The sequence below is a fragment of the Bufo gargarizans genome, chromosome 10, assembly GCF_014858855.1.
Source record: "Bufo gargarizans isolate SCDJY-AF-19 chromosome 10, ASM1485885v1, whole genome shotgun sequence".
Taxonomy (NCBI): Eukaryota; Metazoa; Chordata; class Amphibia; order Anura; family Bufonidae; genus Bufo; species Bufo gargarizans.
In genome coordinates, this window is record NC_058089.1 from 31,087,079 (window position 1) to 31,105,902 (window position 18,824).

The 18,824-nt window shown below is 43.1% G+C and overlaps 1 protein-coding gene and 1 pseudogene across 1 annotated transcript in view; both read right to left on the bottom strand.

Annotated features, from left to right (window-relative positions):
* Positions 1-18,824, bottom strand: part of LOC122920032 (mucin-2-like) — an 89,379-nt gene that overhangs the window by 13,645 nt on the left and 56,910 nt on the right. The window contains exons 29-35 of the mRNA XM_044269242.1: positions 17,884-18,339; positions 12,798-13,304; positions 8,170-8,232; positions 6,908-6,958; positions 4,965-6,392; positions 4,164-4,358; positions 2,519-2,808 (exon numbers count right to left, since the gene is read on the bottom strand). Of these exons, the coding sequence (XP_044125177.1) occupies positions 2,519-2,808; positions 4,164-4,358; positions 4,965-6,392; positions 6,908-6,958; positions 8,170-8,232; positions 12,798-13,304; positions 17,884-18,339 (2,990 nt within the window). The remainder of the gene's footprint in view (positions 1-2,518; positions 2,809-4,163; positions 4,359-4,964; positions 6,393-6,907; positions 6,959-8,169; positions 8,233-12,797; positions 13,305-17,883; positions 18,340-18,824) is intronic.
* On the bottom strand, positions 16,365-16,473 carry LOC122921160 (annotated as a pseudogene).

An 18,824-nucleotide genomic window follows, 5' to 3' on the forward strand; every position in this document is an offset into this window, starting at 1 on the left:
TGATGTCCACTGGATTTAGAACAACGTCCCTGTAGTGATATAGAAAAAAGAATAATCACATAAGGAAGGGATGGTGACTGCCCCTGTGAAATTACCAGCAGGAGGCTCTGTGCTGGCCTGTAAGACTGAGCCATGCCAATGTATAGCAGGGTAATCTAGGACATTTCCCCTAAGTTCTACCACACAGTACTAATGCCCACATTGTGGCCCCTTAGTAAGCCCATCGTTGTTCCTGTCACAGAAGTTAGGCCCACTTTTGTGCCTTCTAACTGTAGTTATGTCCGATTATGTGCCCCCTCACAGTAGTTATGCCAGATTATGTGCCCCCTCACAGTAGTTATGCCAGATTATGTGCCCCCTTACAGTAGTTATGCCCGATTATGTGCCCCCTTCACAGTAGTTATGCCAGAATATGTGCCCCCTCACAGTAGTTATGCCCAAAAATGTGCACCCACACAGTAGTTATGCCCAGATATATGCCCCCACACAGTAGTTATGCCCAGATATGTGCCCCCTCACAGTAGTTATGCCCAGATATATGCCCCCTCACAGTAGTTATGCCCAGATATATGCCCCCTCTCAGTAGTTATGCCCAGATATGTGCCCCCTCACAGTCGTTATGCCCAGATATGTGCCCCCTCACTGTAGTTATACCAGATTATGTGCCCCTCACAGTAGTTATGTCCAGATATGTGCCCCCTCTCAGTAGTTATGCCAGATTAGGTGCCCCCTCAAAGTAGTTATGCCAGATTAGGTGCCACCTCACAGTAGTTATGCCAGATTAAGTGCCCCCTCACCATAGTTATGCCAGATTAGGTTCCCCCTCAAAGTAGTTATGCCAGATTAGGTGCCCCCTCATTGCAGTTATGCCAGATTAGGTGCTACCTCACAGTAGTTATGCCAGATTAGGTGCCACCTCAGAGTAGTTATGCCAGATTATATGCCCCCTCACATTAGATTTGCCAGATTATATGCCCCCTCACAGTAGTTATGCCAGATTAGGTGCCCCCTCAGTAAATATGTCCACTTTTGTGCCCCCTCACTCTAGTTGTGGCCCCCCTTTTGCCTCCAGTCTGCAGCTTTATGAGAGAAAAAAAACACACGTTGCGCTGCTTGATGTGCTGGAGGTCCTGGGCTTTCACCGCTCCTCCCACAGCCAGCAGCGCAATGTGCGGCCTGCAGGGGGAATGCCGGATCTCAGAAGAACAATGGAACAGGGAGAGGGCCCCCTGCTTCACTCTGGAAACAAACAGCCCGGCAGTGACAAGAACTGCCGGGTGAGTGATTGCCAGGGGCGCATATTATACATGTTTGAAGAGTGCTCTGACGGGGCATGGCGTTGTCACTGCACTTCATACATCAGAGCGCTCCCATTACATGCGAGTGCAGCGGGGCCCCTCCCCCGCCGGGCCCGGTCGCTTTTGCGCCCTTTGCGACCGCGATCGTTACGCCTATGGCGGCAAATATGCCGAGATCAGCAAGAAGAACACCTTTGCGTGTTCAAGCTTCCGGCAATGGCGAATGCAAAGAGATCTAGCAGGCTGTTTCCTACCGGGGCAGCCTGCCAGATTTCCAGCGCTAGTGTGAAACTAGCCTAACGGAGATCCTCCAAAGACTAATGTAGAAAGAGAACAAATTGGTTCGAAATATATAAATTTCAGTTTATTGATTCGTTCCTATATGACTGACACTAAAGCTCTCATGAATAAAGAAACAGACTTCTGGTCCACACAGCAGATTCCCGGGCTTTCAGCGCTCCTCCCAGTGATCTGGTTAGTATCACTGAGGGTCCTGTGTGGCAATGGCTACAATTATCAGAGGGTGAAAATATGCTAAATCACAAAATTTCACATTTTGCACAAGTTACTGTGAATACATCATTTACAAATGGTGGGTACCGATTTTTTTTTCTTCTGGGAATGCCTCCTTAAATGGGAGCAGCTACGGAGCTGTGCTGTTTCGGTGCCCTTTCCAGTGCTCAGCCTGTTCAAACAGCTGACCCCCACAAATTTGATATTGACGACATATCCCAAGGGTAGAGGCCGAATCCACTACATTTTCCAGCAGCCACAACTAGGGCGAGGAAAGTGCAAAGAGATTTTACAGCTTCCATTAAACTCAATGGTAACTGTATACTTTTCTATGCACTGTTTTTCCCCTATTAAAGGCTGCAGGCAGACAATTTTATGATTTACCTTGTAAATGGAAGCAGAGAGTTTAGCGCTCTATTGGGGAAGAATTATCAATGTATTTATAGCAGTTGTCGGGTGTAATACTTAAAAAAATATGGAGTCCAGAACGAATGCCATGTTTATAAAGCACCCGCTCCACTTTGTCTGTCAGTTGAAGTGGGCAAACGTGTAACTTTCATATTAAAAGATTACTCCTTGAGTAAAAAAATTCATCACTAATCTCACCAGTGGGACCATACTAAGTTTTGCTATGGGACCCCATGATATTTGTGAATGGCCGTAACATCAGTAGCTAATTGCTCATTTAAATATCTGAAGTTACTCACCTCTCGATATTTCTCAAAGGAACAACCACGTTTCTCAGTTGTTGATGAGAACATAGGTGTTGTCTTACTGTGACTTGCATTTAAGGGAGTTGTGCTGGATGTTGTGGAGGCCATCTGTGGTGATGTGCTAGTAAAATGGGGTGAAGTATCTGATGTTGATTTTAATGCTGGAATTGAGGTACTCGCTGGAGATGTGGAGCAAAGCCAGTTATTCATTTCAATTTTACATTTCATACTGCAAATGATTTCATGGCACCATGTTTCATTGGTTACTTTGCTGATTATTTTCCCTGGGGATTAAATAAAAACATACATTTTAATAGTAAATGGCAGCAACTTACGGCATATTTACAGGAGTCAACTGAGCAGGCACTTATCAGGAAGGAACAGTACATTCCCAAGAACTGCTTGCTCACCAGAGAAGATGAGAGCTGCCTATACATGCAGCAACTACCTCAACTGTATGTGGCAAGCTGATGACTACTGACATTGATTGTCCACATACAAGTTCATTGTTTCTCGGCAGCAGATCTCTGTTTACACAGAATGATCTGCTGCTGTAACAGGCATTGGGCGTAGACCCACTGAGCCAACTAACCAAATTGTCTTTGGGTTAAAGGCCATTGTCTTGGCGGTTCCCTGTTATTCACCCTTTAACCCATATACAGTGATCTATACTTCACTGCAGGAAACCAACCAGGCCGCTATCTCCTGAAATAGTCCTCATGTAATTAGCAGCTGACCCATGGGGGACAGAGACACTGATGCAAATCGCCTAAGAAGCAGACAATACTCATAGCCAGGAGCCAGGCCAAGATCAGGGCAGGCAGAGTTTGTGGATATCCATAAAACCTATACTCAGGATAGGTCATCAATATCAGAGCGGAGGGGGTCTGACACCCGGCACCCCTGCCTGATCAGCTGTATGAGGAGACGGCGCACGCAGTGTGCATGTGCCGTCTCCTGTCTCTCCTTCTGCTCACCGCTGCTTTGCCATAGACATAGCAGCAGGAAGAGAGAAGAGAGATGGCACGTGCACCGTGCGCGCGCCTTCTCCTCATACAGCTGATAAGCTCCGGGGGGGGGGGGGGTGCAGTTGTCAGACCCCCGCCAATCTGATATTAATGACCTGTCCTGAGGATAGGTCATCAATATTAAAAGCCCAGAGAACCCCTTTACCTTTAACAGTACTACAAAGTTCATTAACCACTAGCCCCAATACACACAGGGTGAGCCTGAGCCCACCCGGGACAGCGAGGAAGTGGTGGACACGGGTTGCCAACATAACAGCTGACCAGATTAATGTGTCAGCTGAGCCCATTGCCCCTAGTGGTTCATTTGCATATATTAAAACATACATTTTTCTCAGTAATGCAGAACCATATGAACATGGGACGAACACAGATGCCTTCAGCTGATAAGTGCACATGTAACAGGTCAGCCAGTGTCATAGGGACAAAACTGCTGACAGATGCCCTTTAAATGTGTGTTGGTGATGTCTGCTATTAGGATATTACTGTAATAATTGCCGTTTAACAAAACTATAACTGAATACAAGAGATTTACTGCAAATACATTACAGGAAGAGATAGAACTGGTAATCTCACACCTCATATAAAACTACCTTAGATATAGACACACTTACCTGGGGGGTATGTGGTTCCATTATACATACAAACACATGTTGTAGAAGATGAGATACTTGTTTCTTTTGCAGTAGTTGGTTCAGGAAGAGAAGTGATTACTGAACTAGTTGTAGTTGATGTCTGCCTCATAGTGTGGCCGGTAGTAGATGTCTCTTGACTAGTAGTAGTAGTAGTCATAGATAATTTACTGATATCTGTCAAAAACAAGTAATATACATGTCGATAGATATTTTAATGTTTTTTTTGTTTTGTTTTTTTCAAATATGAATTACAGAATATAAATAGTTTAATGTTTGCCATGTTAACTTTGTCAATATCATGGCATAGTTGTAGACATTACTGTTACAGACAACATTAAAGCCTGAAAGACCTTTGTTAAAGCAAACCTGTCACATTGAAAATGTAGGCTGCATGTTACAGAGCAGGAGGAGCTGAGCAGATTTATATGGAGTTTTGTGGGAAAAGGTTAATTCAAACTCATAATTCTTTCATTTAAATTCCTGCTCATTCTAGGCTTTGGAGTCAAGGAGGCGGGGCTATCAGTGATTGACAGCTATCTGTGTATGCATAGTCATTCAGAGAAGGCTGTCAATAACTAATAGGACCTCCCACTGGCCTCTTAAGCCCAGAATGAGCAGGAATTTAAATAAACGAAACAGGGCTTATGCTGATTCTTTTCTCACAAAACTATAAATCAGTCTGCTCCGCTCCTCCTGCTCCAAAACATGTTGCCTTTAGATCAGACACCCTGTTCAAAGTGACGGGTTCCCTTTAGCCAACAACTTTTGACTTACCCTTACCTGTTAAATAAGGAATTGTACTTTTTATAGTACTTTCCGTGGTTGATTGGATAGTAGATGGCATATGGCTCCTACTTCCTGATGTAGAAGAAGGTGAGCTACCGATTGAAGAAGCTTCTGTAGTCAATGTTGAAATAGGTTCAAAGGATGATCCTGGTATAGTTTTCGTAGGTTTGTAGGTTGTAAGTTTTGTTAGACTAGTATAAGATGTAGTTGCTGTAGTCGTAGCAGTAGTATCATCAGGCTTAGTACTCACATATGGTACGGAAACAGAGCTGATGTACCTTGAAGTCACTTTGCTTGTCAAAGTAGGAGTTATGGTGGGACTTCTATTATTAGGAGTATTGGCATTAGATGAGGAACCTGGAATTGTATGTGTATATAGGGTAGTTTCAGGTGAAATATGTGATGGAGTGGAACTAGAAGTTGGAAACCAAGGAGTGGAACTTAGCGTAAACTTAGTGGGAGAGGTTTCTATAAAGTTCTTACTGGTATATACTCGGGTGGTTTTATTTGTAACAGGAAAAACTGTGGTGGACTCAGTAGCAGCAGTGGTTGAGGCTGGAACAGATTCAGAAACTGTGAGTATGGTTGTATCTATAGAAGCAGTTGTACTAGAACTGGTAGTCATAGCTGAGGGTGAAGTAGGTTCAGATGTCTGTATTCTTTTACTAGTAGTTGTAGAAATAGTAGGAGATACATTGCCGGTTGTAGGAGGTGATGCAGTAGAACCTGCAGTAGTTGTTTCAACGGTTAATGTTATTTCAGTAGGTTTGCTGACTGTTGTAACTTCACCTGTAGTATAAGGAAATGTATTGGTGGTACCAGTAGCTTCTGATGTGATTGGCATAGATTTGGTAGGTGTATATGTACCCTGACTTGTAGTTGATGGAGTCAATAAGGCAGTGGTGGTTACTGTGGTTGGTAGAGAAGTAGTAGTGGTTACTGTGATCGGCAGAGAAGTAGTAGAGGTGGCTTTATTAGGTTCCATGGTCAATGAAGTCTCATCAGTTCTGAGTAATATTCTTGTGTAATATTCAGTAGCAGAAACAGTAGTGGCTGATGTTAATACAGATTCAGAAGTGGCGTATTCACTTGGTGTTTTAGGGAGAGATGTCACGGTGGAAGTCGTGCCACCTTCTGTGGTGATCATTTGTTCAGGAGTATAAATCACTCTACTTGTACTTGAAGTAGCAAGAGGTGAAGCTGTGGTGGAAGTGGTAGGTGATATAAAAGAGGTATTAGCAGGAGGAGTGCTTGGTGAGATGGTGACAGGTGTGGTATTAGGAGATGATATGATGGTAGTGAATGAAGCTTCAGTAGTTGGGGTTGGTGTGGATTCAGGTCCTATGTGTATTGTTTCCGCTTTACTTGTACTGGCTGGAGATGTGATGGTGGTTTTCTTAGTTGTTCTTCCAGTATTATGAACTGAAATAAGAAAATATTTAATTAGCTACAAAGTAACATAACAAGAGCAACTGTACACACAGCAAATAATACCAAGTTCAGTTTCAAATGTAGCAGAGCGGAATTTATCTTCGAAAGGTAGTCTGGAAAGTTAATGCTAATGACTTATCCTTAGGTATCCCTGCTGACCAGCCGTTTGTCATTCACAGTACCATACATTTTATTGCAGCTGCATGTGGTACTGTAGCTATGTCAGCATCATGGGGCACAGCATAATGCACAGATTCTACAAAATGTATGGCACTGTGCCTGGTAATGAAGACGCCCACATGCCACAGCCTCTTCAAAACAGCTGAATGGTGGGGTTGCCAGGAGTCAGACCCCCACCAATCTAATATTTGATGGTCTATCCTAAGGGCAGGTCATCAGTAATAAAATTCTGTAAAATCCCTTTAGATGGTCACTGGACTTTCAATAAACTTTTCATAAATCAATAGTACAGGTGACTGTAAGGCTACTTTTGCAACTGAACAAACCTGATTCATTGTAAGTCAATGGATGCCAAATCCTCTGCAGGATCTCAAAACCTGAATTGAAAACATAGATGTAAAAGTAGCCTAAGAAATATCTTATAAGATAAAAAAAAAATGCCTGTTTCTCCCTCTAGCAGCTCACTCCTCCTCATCCATCCCTTCTCCATAGACTTCTATAGGCAGCATGTGTCTGTGTCGTTCACATTGCAGCTCCTCATTCCTCCTTCCCTCTCCACAGACGTCTATGGGCTGAATGTGTCTGTGGCTCTCTCACTGCAGCTCCTCCCACTTCAAAGACTTCTGTGGGGAGCATGATAGTGATCCTTCAGTGAGCTGGCAGTCTGTCTCATCTCTCAAGACGGATTCAGCAGAGAAAATAAGTTTAGGAGAGGGTGGTGAGAGAGAGATTTTTCCTGATAAGATATATTACAAAGTTTCTTATATTCCCCTGTACTATTGATTTGTGTAACATTAGTTAAAAGTAAGGTGCAGTGACCATTTAACCGAATCTTTTGTGAATCATGGTATCTCACTGAGTTAAAAAAGACTGCACATAAGCCTTAACTGGAGTCCTATAAAAAAATCACAGACATTGTAAGATTGATATGGTGTGCCAGATTACAAATTCCATTCTGGAACATTGAAACTCAGCACTGCTAGATCTGCAATGCATATAAATTCAAATGCAAATGCATTTTTAGGCACAGATTGCATGACACTCTAAAACTTAACCTTTAATATTCATAGATAAAAATCATCAAAATATGGAGATAACACAATGGGCCCTCACAAACAAGAAGAAAATAAGCCAATGTAGTGACAGGGGTCTACGTCAGCAGGGGTCCTGTCAGGGAGGGGTACTATCCCTAAGGAGGCTCTAACTAACCCTAATAACAGGGATACACCCTCATGGTGGGTGTACCCTGCACTGGAACCACCTGATATCACCCTAGTATACCCTATAATGACCCGACGCATTTCCCCCCATCAGCTTCATCAGGGGACAACAGATACAAAATAGGGTATGACAGAAAAAAACATCCAGGACTACAGACCAAACTAGGTGAAAAATACAAATGGCACGGGTCCAGGATAGGACCACTCACGTGTCTAGGCAGTGGGAGGGCGCAGCAGCTTGAGAGAGTTACTGGTACTGTACTGCAAATGCATTTTCCCAAATTTCCAAGAATTTCAACATCATATTCTGTACTGTTTGTATGTGAAATGTATTACATATAAATATATCTGGTTTCCTTTATAGTCACCTTGGGGTAACTTCACAGTAGTCTTAAATGTTGTCCGCGGCGTCTTGATGTTTATTCCAAATGCTGTAAAAAGAGGAAAAAGAACTCACATAAATTCTAAATATCTGAAACAGTGAAAAGCTATACGACGCCAACGGGTTAGGGCTATTTTATTAGAACATTCACAATGGGCAGACACTTGATAGCATTTCTTGAGTATAATAATATTACAGGGTATAGAATTCTGAAGAAGCGATGTTGATCCAGGTGGTTATTCTGATTGCCTTATTAAAGTTGAGAAGGACTTTTTCCTCCCGAGTCCCTAAGATAAGTAAAATTGGCTTCTACCTTGGCTTTTATATAACAGGATGAACTGGACGGATGCAAGCCTCTCTTTTAGCCTTTTAAACTACAGTATGTTACAATTTTTTTGATGTGAATAGAACTATATTATTATTATTATTATTATATTTATTTATTTTATATTGCCAATATCTTATTCCCCAAAGAAAGCAGCACTTCAATGAAAATCCAAAGTGCGTGCCGGCAACCGTAACCTTGATCCAGGGTAAAGATATTGCATTGTTCCCAATGGATCCAATCAAAAAGTGGTTTATTCACTCATGCCAATGCACTGAGATAATTCATCATTCTTTGACTGGATCTACTCTGCTCTGTTCACCATTATCCTATGTGACTGTGTATTGTGTATGGAGAAGAAATACAAAAAGACCAGGTCTTGACAAAAAAAATTACCATTAAGGGTCCATTCACACGTCCGCAATTCTGTTCCGGAATTGCGGACCCATTCATTTCTATGAGGCCACACGATGTGCAACCCGGATCCGGAAATGCAGAACCACCCTTCCGGGTCCGCATTTTCGTTCCCGAAAAAAATAGAACATGCCCCATTCTTGTCCGCAATTGCGGACAAGAATAGGCCTATTCTATTAGTGCCGGCGATGTGCGGTTCGCAAATGAGGAACGCACATTGCCGGTGTCCGTGTTTTGTGGATCCGCAAAACACACACGGACGTGTAAACGGACCGTTACAGACATCTGTGCATTGCAAAACACAAAGGGAGAAGAGGTTTCCAAATACCAATCTGGGCAAAAGTGGAGCTACCTTTAAAGGGGTTTTCCCAAAAAGTGTAATAGTACCAAAGTGATGCAGAAATTATCATAATGGGCCATTTTATACTGTATACTTCATTTTTAGTCCTTGTCATCTTCATCTTCTGGCTACTGTAAAAGTCTGCAGACATGACGTTACACCTGCCAGACCACCAGAATGAGCGGACATACCACTGGCAAGAGGATTGATAGGGGACTTTTTGTGGTTCATTTTGTAAGTGGCTCATTTATAAATACTGAAGTATAAAAAATGCAATGACATCACAAAGATGCTTATTATTACAAACTGCAGCAATGTACCACTATGTAGCTTAGGCTACTTTCACACTTGCGGCAGTGTAATCCGGCGCACAGTTCCGTCATCGGAACTGCCTGCCGGATGCGCCGATCTGGATGTGACTGAAAGCATTTGTGAGACGCATCCGGATGCGGATCCGTCTCACAAATACATTGCAAGAACGAATCCATCTCTCCGCTTGTCATGAGGACAGACGGATCCGTCTTGTATCTTTTTTCACATTTTTACCGGTCTGCGCATGCGCAAATCGGAAGGACGGATCCGGCCTTCCGGTATTTTGAATCCCAGATCCGGCACTAATACATTCCTATGGGGAAAAATGCCGGATCCGGCATTCAGGCATGTCTTCAGTTTTTTTCGCCGGAGATAAAACCGTAGCATGCTGCGGTTTTCTCTTTTGCCTGATCAGTCAAAGCGACTAAACTGAAGACATCCTGATGCATCCTGAACGGATTACTCTCCATTCAGAATGCATGGGGAAATTCCTGATCAGTTCTTTTCCGGTATTGAGCCCCTGTGACGGAACTCTATGCCGGAAAAGAAAAACGCTAGTGTGAAAGTAGCCTTAATAGGAAAACCAGTTTAACAGTGTGAGCTCTTATTACATGAGTTTATATCACTCTGTATTCACCAGTCTGGAGCATTACAACCTGAAACAGGAAACCTTTTCCGTATTCTTCCTTCCAGTGATGCAGCAAGCTGGAGATCTACCAACTGTGCAAACTTGGCCATAGGTTGCAGACACCTGCTCTAAGTGAAGGACTTCAATTCTTTTCATTTATTGCGTCTTTTAGCCATGGAAAGTTATCTGAAATTGCTTCCTCTGAATCATCCACCTTGATCATAGGCAGGGGTGGACAGGCCATAGACCCTACAGGGAAATTTCCCGACGGGCCGATGCCCAGGAGGCCATCCAAGCCCTCCACATGGCCGCCGGCTCAGTACATAGTGATCTGATGCCCTCAACATTTTGTAATGCTAGGACCATCAGGACGTATGCATCTGGCTGTGACCTCCTGTATTCAACTGTATGGTCGTCCTCATCACTGCGATGCAGTTCAATACTGTGGTGAGGGCAGCAGTGTCTTATGCTGTACTGTGGTATTTGGTTCTGCTGAGTATTGCAGCACCTACTTACGTTGGTCCTGTCTACTTATGTTGTCAATTTGGACCCACCTACAACATAGGGCCACTTTTAGTTTTCTTTTATAGTGCCACGTTAAAGGGGTCCTCTCACTTCAGAAAAATAGCATTAATTATGTAGAGAAAGTTAATACAAGCCACGTACTAATGTATTGTGATTGTCCATATTGCCTCCTTTGCTGGCTGGGTTGATTTTTCCATCACATTAGACACTGCTGGTTCCCAGAGGTTACGTCCACCCTGCAATCGAGTAGCGGTGGTCGTGCTTGCAGACTATAAGAAATCTGATTAGCCTATGTGCGGTACCACGTTCCAGGCCACCAGAGACATCAGCGTCTTATCCTGTGGTATTCGAGCACGACCACCACTGATGGATTGCAGGGTGGTCATAACCACGGAAATGAGCAGTGTATAATGTGATGGAAAAATGAATCCAGACAGCGAAGGAGGCAATATGGACAATCACAATACATTAGTAAGCTGCTTGTAGTAACCTCCTCTATGCAATAAATGCTATTTGCAGAAGTGAGAAGACCCCTTTAAGTACTTAATCTGGATTGTAGGTCAAGTGACCTTTCCATACAGTGGTAAAATCTAATATAGTGAAGGTGATTCTCCAGCACGCCATAAAACAGTTTATCCTTTATCCTTTATAGAAAGATTACAAACATCTTGTACAAATAGGTAAAAACGTACGGGCATAGAACAGCTTGTCCTTACTCGTGGAATAATGGTTTTCTCTTCTACTGCACAAGGTGCCAATCAGATTTTATTAACATACTTAACCCCATGCGAACTCTTTAAGAGAGATACACGCATGATTATCGGTATCTGTTCACATGAAATGTGTTTATCATTGGCACCTCTGTCAAAAAATTCCAAAAAGTCAAAAAGAAAACACATAAGGGCATACCCACCCGGTGCGGTTTTGATGTAGTCATGATGCAGTTAGGAAATGCATGCAATCGGTTACCGCATGCACAATCATGCGTTTAGGGTGCGTTTTTTGTCTGCCACAGTTTGAACTGTGAATTTTCCTGGTTCTTTAGCATTGTGAATAACTTCAAGTAATACCTTTGCTATTCTATTATACAAAAGCAAGAAAGGACCGGCACTCTCTATAAATTGTCTGCAAAAAGTTCTTGTTTATTGTCACCTAATCCTGTGACGCAAACTGTTTGATAAAGACACCTGCGAGTGTCGAAACGCGTCACAGGATTAGGTGACAATAAACAAGAACTTTTTGCAGACAATTTATAGTGAGTGCCGGTCCTTTATTGCTTTTGTTTCGTGGGATGCCAATCCTAGGACGCGAGCACCACAAAGTATTTACCTGCAGTGCCAACCTATTGGACTTACTGCTATTCCATTATAGTCAGCACTATAACTTGTGCAGAAAACCATCTGATCTCGCTTTACCTCCCTATATTTTTTATTCCTGTTTTATTTAAGTAAATCCTCTTCAGGTTTTGTACTGACCTTCCCTTTTCATACAGCAGGGGAAATCCCAAAAATCCAAAAATGTTAGACTTTAATTATATAAGACAACTTTTCATGAGTCTATCTATTTATTTATCTCTATATCTCATATCTGTCTATCTATCTATTTAGCGTTACCTACACTGGCTAACGTGCATGTACTGGCTCTCTTGAAGGTGAGGGTTGATTACAGTAAGACTTCTTGCCGTTGGCATATCATTATCAATGATGGATCGCTATGGTGCTGTGTTTTTCTATCCGTGACAAAGGGACTTGGCGTTTATATACCCTGCATACTCTTTCCATGACCCAGTTCCTCTTTAGATTCTCACCACCCAGTAGCAAAAGGCATGAGACCAACCAGGGGGGTCTGTATCTGTAACAGCCCCATAGCAGGTTATGGTATGTATGTCCTTGCTGATGTCATCTGGTAGGGATTACTTGAAAGTGAACAGGTGTGCACATTTACACTTATTGGTGAATGACCATCAACACTTAGTCTTCGGTGATCTAAAAATATTATTTGACTTGATTTTCATTACTTCATATATGTTAGTGTATGACAGATATATTTCAGAACTTATTCTCTACTTACTTGTAGTTGGGGAAGAGGTCACATGTGTTGAAGTAGAAGTCTCTTTGTTTGGAGTGGAGATAGAAGTCTGAGAACTTGTCTCACTGAGCTTTGTGGTCTTTGATGTCCATGTTGTGTTTGTGTTTGTCCCAGGACTGCTAGTAGTGGTGGTTAATGAAGTGCTGGACTTGTGTCCTGAGCTTTCAGGAGTTGTATGTAAGCACCTATCTGGCACTCTACAGCAGTGGACACGGACCTCATAGTCAAAACACACTGGTGCCGTGTTCTGTTCTTTGTTATTACAGATAAGCCCATAGGAGACGTCACAGGTCAGCTTCTGCTGCAGCTCATCTAGTGCTTTATTTGGCCAATGTCTTGCCCTGCAGGAAATGTGCAGTGGCCTCTCGCAGACATCATGTCCAGCCTGTCTGATATTATCGTACGTTTCGTAATCCCCTCCTGATTCATATGTAGGGTAACTCACACTAAACCATTCCGACCATGAACAAACAGGTGTACAACTTTGTGCTGCAAGAGATAAAAACAACATAACATAGTTTTTATAACACCTGAAATCTCACACAGCAACAAACAACCCAAGTTATGCCTTATTCACGTCGCCGGTGTTCGATCAGCGATTTCCATCAGTGATTGTGAGCCGGAACCAGGCGTACAGCCTCCAAAGACATAAAGTATAAGGGAAAGATCTGCACCAGCTCTATGTTTAGAGAGGCACCTGGTTTTGGCTCAAACTCACTGATGGAAATCACTGACCGAACACTGACGTGTGAATAAGGAATTAGTCTGAGTTTAAACCATCGTTGTGAATTCCATTTTTCTATTCTTTATCATAAAGATAGGGATGAAAGAACCCGAACTGTAAAGTTCAGGTTCGTACCGAACTTTGCGAGTTCGGATACCCAGACCCAAACCCAGACTTTTTCACTGAAGTCCGGGTTCGGTGTTCAAATGATTTTATTATTTTTCGTTATAACATAGTTATATCGGAAAATAATAGCATTCTTAAGACAGAATGCAAAACAATATGGCCAAAGGACCTGCCATGTGCTCAATGACATCACAGCGCTCTCCTACGTGGTGACGTCATTACGCATATCGCAGGTCCTTTGGCAGGTCCTTTTTTGCGGCTCGGATGCGGACCCATTCACATCAATGGGGCCGCAAAAGATGCGGACAACACTCGGTGTGCTGTCCCCATTTGTTGCTCTGTTCCGTGGACCCGCATTTTGTGGACAAGAATAGGCATTTCTATTATGGGTGAGCCGTTCCGTTCAGCAAATTGAGGAACGCGGCATCCGTGTTTTGCAGACCACAAAACACAGGCGGTTGTGTGCATGGGTCCTGAAGCTACCTGCACATAGGTCATGGTTTCAAAACAGAAAATCTATGTGGTTTTCATGTGGATTTCTGTGCGTTGCCACACCAGACCCGTACCAAATCCGTACCAAAATCCGCTTGTGTTAATAGTTTTTGATGCGGAATTCACGTGGATTTGCTGCAGATCTCACTCTTGCATTAAAACGTCAAACAAAAAATTGAAAAAAGAATTGACATGCTGCAGATTTCACAATCCACACAGTAGGTCAATTTCCACACATAAAAAAGCTAAGTGAGATTTGTCTAACCTAATTTACTTTACTGGTACCGTATTACGGTGCGTTTTATCCTCATGAGAATCTGGGCAGAAAAATCATGCACTATCCTCAATGTGTGCATGTAGACTTAGCCTACTTTAACATCTGGATCCGTCATGGATGAGTAAAAACGCTTCCATCATGATAATACAACCGGCTGCGCCCATTAAGAACTGATCCAGATGTATTATCTCTAAAATAGCCATGACGGATTAGTCTCTAAAGCCATTGGGGGGGCGGATCCGTTTTTTTTTTGTTTCTGAGAAAACGGATCTGGCACTATTGACTTACATTGTGTTTCATGCCAGATCTGTCTTGCTCCACTTCCCATGCTTGCAGCGGTTTTGTGTCCGGTATGGTGTAAGAAACAGCCCAATGATGTCCCAAGTTTCATTAGTCTGTTTAAACTGTGTTAAAGTTGAATATATATGTGTTTCTGTGATTCTGGTCCTTTAAGACAGCAGCCATTGTAATATGATGCTGGAGTGACACGCCCCTATGATGATGTCAGCTGCCTGTTATGCAGTGTGTGAGAAGAGAAGCAGGAAGTGACGAGACAGGGAGCAGCAGCCATCTTGGCAAGAGAAAAGACAGGTGTCTGTGCTGTGTTGAGAGTGTGTGGAGCTATTAGAGGACTTTCCTGTGCAGCCAAGCTGTATGCATTTCAGTCCAGAGGTGGACAGAGTATAAAGAGACAGTAGGCCTAGTGGAGGCACGCTGAAGAGACTGTGCTCAGTGGCTAATCAGTGAAACTGACATTGTGGCTGTGTGTATTGCCACCAAGGTTAGAGACTCGCAGTGCTGTTGAGTACCGGACAGTAACTTCAAAACCCCGGCTGTTGGACTCCATTGCATCCATTTGGTTTCCCTGCCTGCTGAGGAGGATTTCATTGCTTCAGATATTGTGATAACCGTGAGGAGAGGACGCTTCGCTGTCAAAGAAAGGAACGACATTGGGCGCCATCGCACGCTTCTACGGACTGTAAGTGGTCCACCTGGACCACTTGGAAAAAGGGCAGTGCGCACCCAACTGTGAAGTTAGGGTCAGTTAGGGATAGTTTTGTGAATATTGTTCATTCAGTGTCCGTACTGCACAAGCGGACGTAGTAAAAGTGGAAACTGTTGTGGAATCTGATTAAAGAATATAGCGGCTCACTTTCCTGGTATCAAAGGACGGGTGCTCTTGCTTGATAGTGATTTTACCCAATCACAGATTAATGTAATATACATTTTCAAATATGGCAGGCACTCCTCATCTGGTTATATTGGGTGATCAACATGTGGCTTACAGAAAAGTTTGGATGCACAGCGTCCTCTGGCTCGAATTTTGGTCCCTTTGCATACAAAAGTTACATTGCCAGCCAGTAGGGAGGTGATAGTGTCCATGCCTGTAGGCACCTGTTAGAAACTAGAAGGCATAGCTGTGTTGGTAGAACCACTATAAGGGTGTATTGGCTTTTATTATTGAATCATTAAAGGTTATGTTTTAGAAGACTGGTGTTTCTGTGAATCTTATTGAAATTATCATATTCTACTATAGTCCCCTTGAACAGGGTTATGTTCAATCTGTGAGTCTCTTGGTAGAACCACTGCAGGCAGCCGAAGGGGGTGTTGATTCACTAGTAGCCCATTCCTTGGCAGTAGTTCGCAATGGGAGAGTACCACTCCGATGTGTAAACACCCAGGACCAGAGTGTAGACCTGACCCCAGGAAGGCTGCTGGCTAACATCTATGTCACTCTGGAGGAAGTAAGGAAAGTAACCTCCGATGCAGCTGAAGCCGGCTGAAAGGGATGAGTGGACTGTAACCGTTCCTCATATTGTCAAGGCCTCAAGGCTTCGATCCGTGGTTCCCTGTTCCGCTCAACGTCTATAGGTTGGGCATCCACAACCCTCCCCATGGGCGGAGTACAGTGCAAGGAGGTACACTGAAGAAAGGGTACTACACAGTGTTTCTCTGCTCTACATCCCGGGAGTAAACTCAACCGGACAGATTAGAACAGATACTACACATGATCTTAGCCATAAAGGCCGAGAAACAGAGTTGGAGCTTACTGGCTCTCAGTCAGATGAGAGCTAGTCTTGAATGTCTCATTGCACACAAGGCTGCCATTGTAAGGTATGCTGACTACCTGTATCATGGATAGATTGTTGGCTAGCACATACATAGCTTTTGGCATATAGCCTTTGTGTTTGTTATAGTTAATGAAATTGTGCGTGCAATATGTGCATATTACATTGATTTTGCCATTGCAAATTTTTTAATTCACAAATTTATTGAGAATATTCAGCTAAAAATTTGCTAAATATTGCGAATTCGAATATTGCCTATGCCGCTCATTACTACGATTGACACGTGAGATATTAACAGTTCCTGAGTCAGTGGGAGAAGTTGGAGATGAAAGATGGAGTGATATGCCGAAAGGTCTATCTATCTTCTGAAATCGACATTCGATACCAAATTGTGGTGCTTAGTGTATTAGGCTCACTCATTGGCGGTTGAGGCTCATAATTAGAATGGACATTTTGGTCACGAGAAGACCTTTAGTTGGTTACAGCGACTGATTTACTGCCCTGGTCTCCGTCAAATGGTTGAAGAAATATGCCAAAACTGTTGAACTTGAGAGATCCATAAGGAAATAGAACAGAGATCTCCCCTGCAAACCATAGTGACCCAGGAACCTTTGGAAATCATCATGATAGACTATGTTATGGTGGGCCCATCCAACAGTATTGTCTCGTAATGGTGGACCACTTCTCCAAATTTGGGGTGGTGACCGCCACCAAGGACTAGACATCTGGGTCAGCAGCTCAGGCTCTGTGCCAAGATTTCATTCGGATGTATGGGTGTCCCCAACTCAAACTGACATTGTGGCTGTGTATATTGCCACCAAAGTTAGAGACTCGCAGTGCTGTTGAAGTACCAGCGGAGCCCAAACCACCTGCCTTGCTCTCAGTTCACAATGGAAACACAACTAAACGGAACGTTCAGTTCAGTTTTGTCCCCATTGACAATGAATGGCGACGTGTTTTCCTCCAGTATTGAGATCCTATGACTGATCTCAATACCGGGAAGGGAAAACATTGGTGTGAAAGTAGCTTGACTCTCTGTAGCACATCCTCAGAAGCAGCAAGCCTTATAATAGATATGCGGGTCTCAAGGTGATTGTCGAGAAGCTAGCGTTCCTTCCCAGCAATCGCCTGTTCGTTAGTGAAGGAGACTTCTGCTATTACATGCAGCAATCTCCTCCTCAGTATGGGGAGAAGTGATCACTAATGCCATTGCTCGCTCCCATACCGAATCACAGTTTGCCAGCAGCAGATAGTGAATACATGGCACGATCTGCCACCAGCAAACAATAATTTTTCAACCTGCTGAAAGATTCCAATTGCCCATTAACCTTTTAATCTATTTTCTTGGACAATAGTTTTACTAACTAAACCAACTCTTACCTTGCGTTGCCAGCTCTGGCGTAATGGAGAATGAAAAAAGTGCAGATCCTGAAGTTATATCTAGACTTCTGGTTGTAGTCTCCAGGATTGTGGTAGATGTACTGATGCCACTAGGAGTTGTGGTTAATGGGGTGGATTCAGAACATATCCACTGACAGCACTCCACTTGGACTTCATAGTTAAAACACTTTTGCCAAAGGTTGTCATCTAGCTTCTGCTCACTGTTCTTACAGATGAGTCCATATGAGACATTGCAATGTACAACCTGTTTTAAGTTATCCAAGTTGACATTGGGAGCATTTGCTGCCCTGCATTGAATCTGTTCTGGGACTTCACAGAACACATGGTGTTTCCTTATCTCGTCATATGTTTCATAGTCACCACTACCCACATCATCTCCTGGCTTACTTACATCAAGCCATTGGGTCCACTGGCACACTTTTTCATAAACACAAGCTACAAGGGAACACACAAGATGTGACATATATTAAAGCAGATCCATTTTTACAGGAAGTCCAGGAGATGCAGGTAGACCACTACAATCACTATGATGCAGGGATCAGGGTTGGACGTTCCAAGAAATGTGACTCTCACACAGACCCTGTTTCACAAACTGCACGTTTGTCTAAGACTGGCCTGAAATGTGCTTTGTGTGATTAATTGGCAACTAAATATGGCATTAATTGTACTGTGGACATGGCATTAAATGCACTGGTAGCATACAGCATTAACTGGGCCCTGGATGGTGGTAGTAAGTAATAAATGTTTGGGGGGTATTAATTGAGCACTGTATGGGAATACTAAATAAGCTTTGTATGTAAGGTATATATTAGGGGAAATGGTGAGCCTCCACATTAGGCTGAGTTCACATAACCATTTAGCTTTCCGTTCTTCTGATCCATCAGAAGAAGAGAGAAAAAGAAAAACAGGACCCTGTAAAA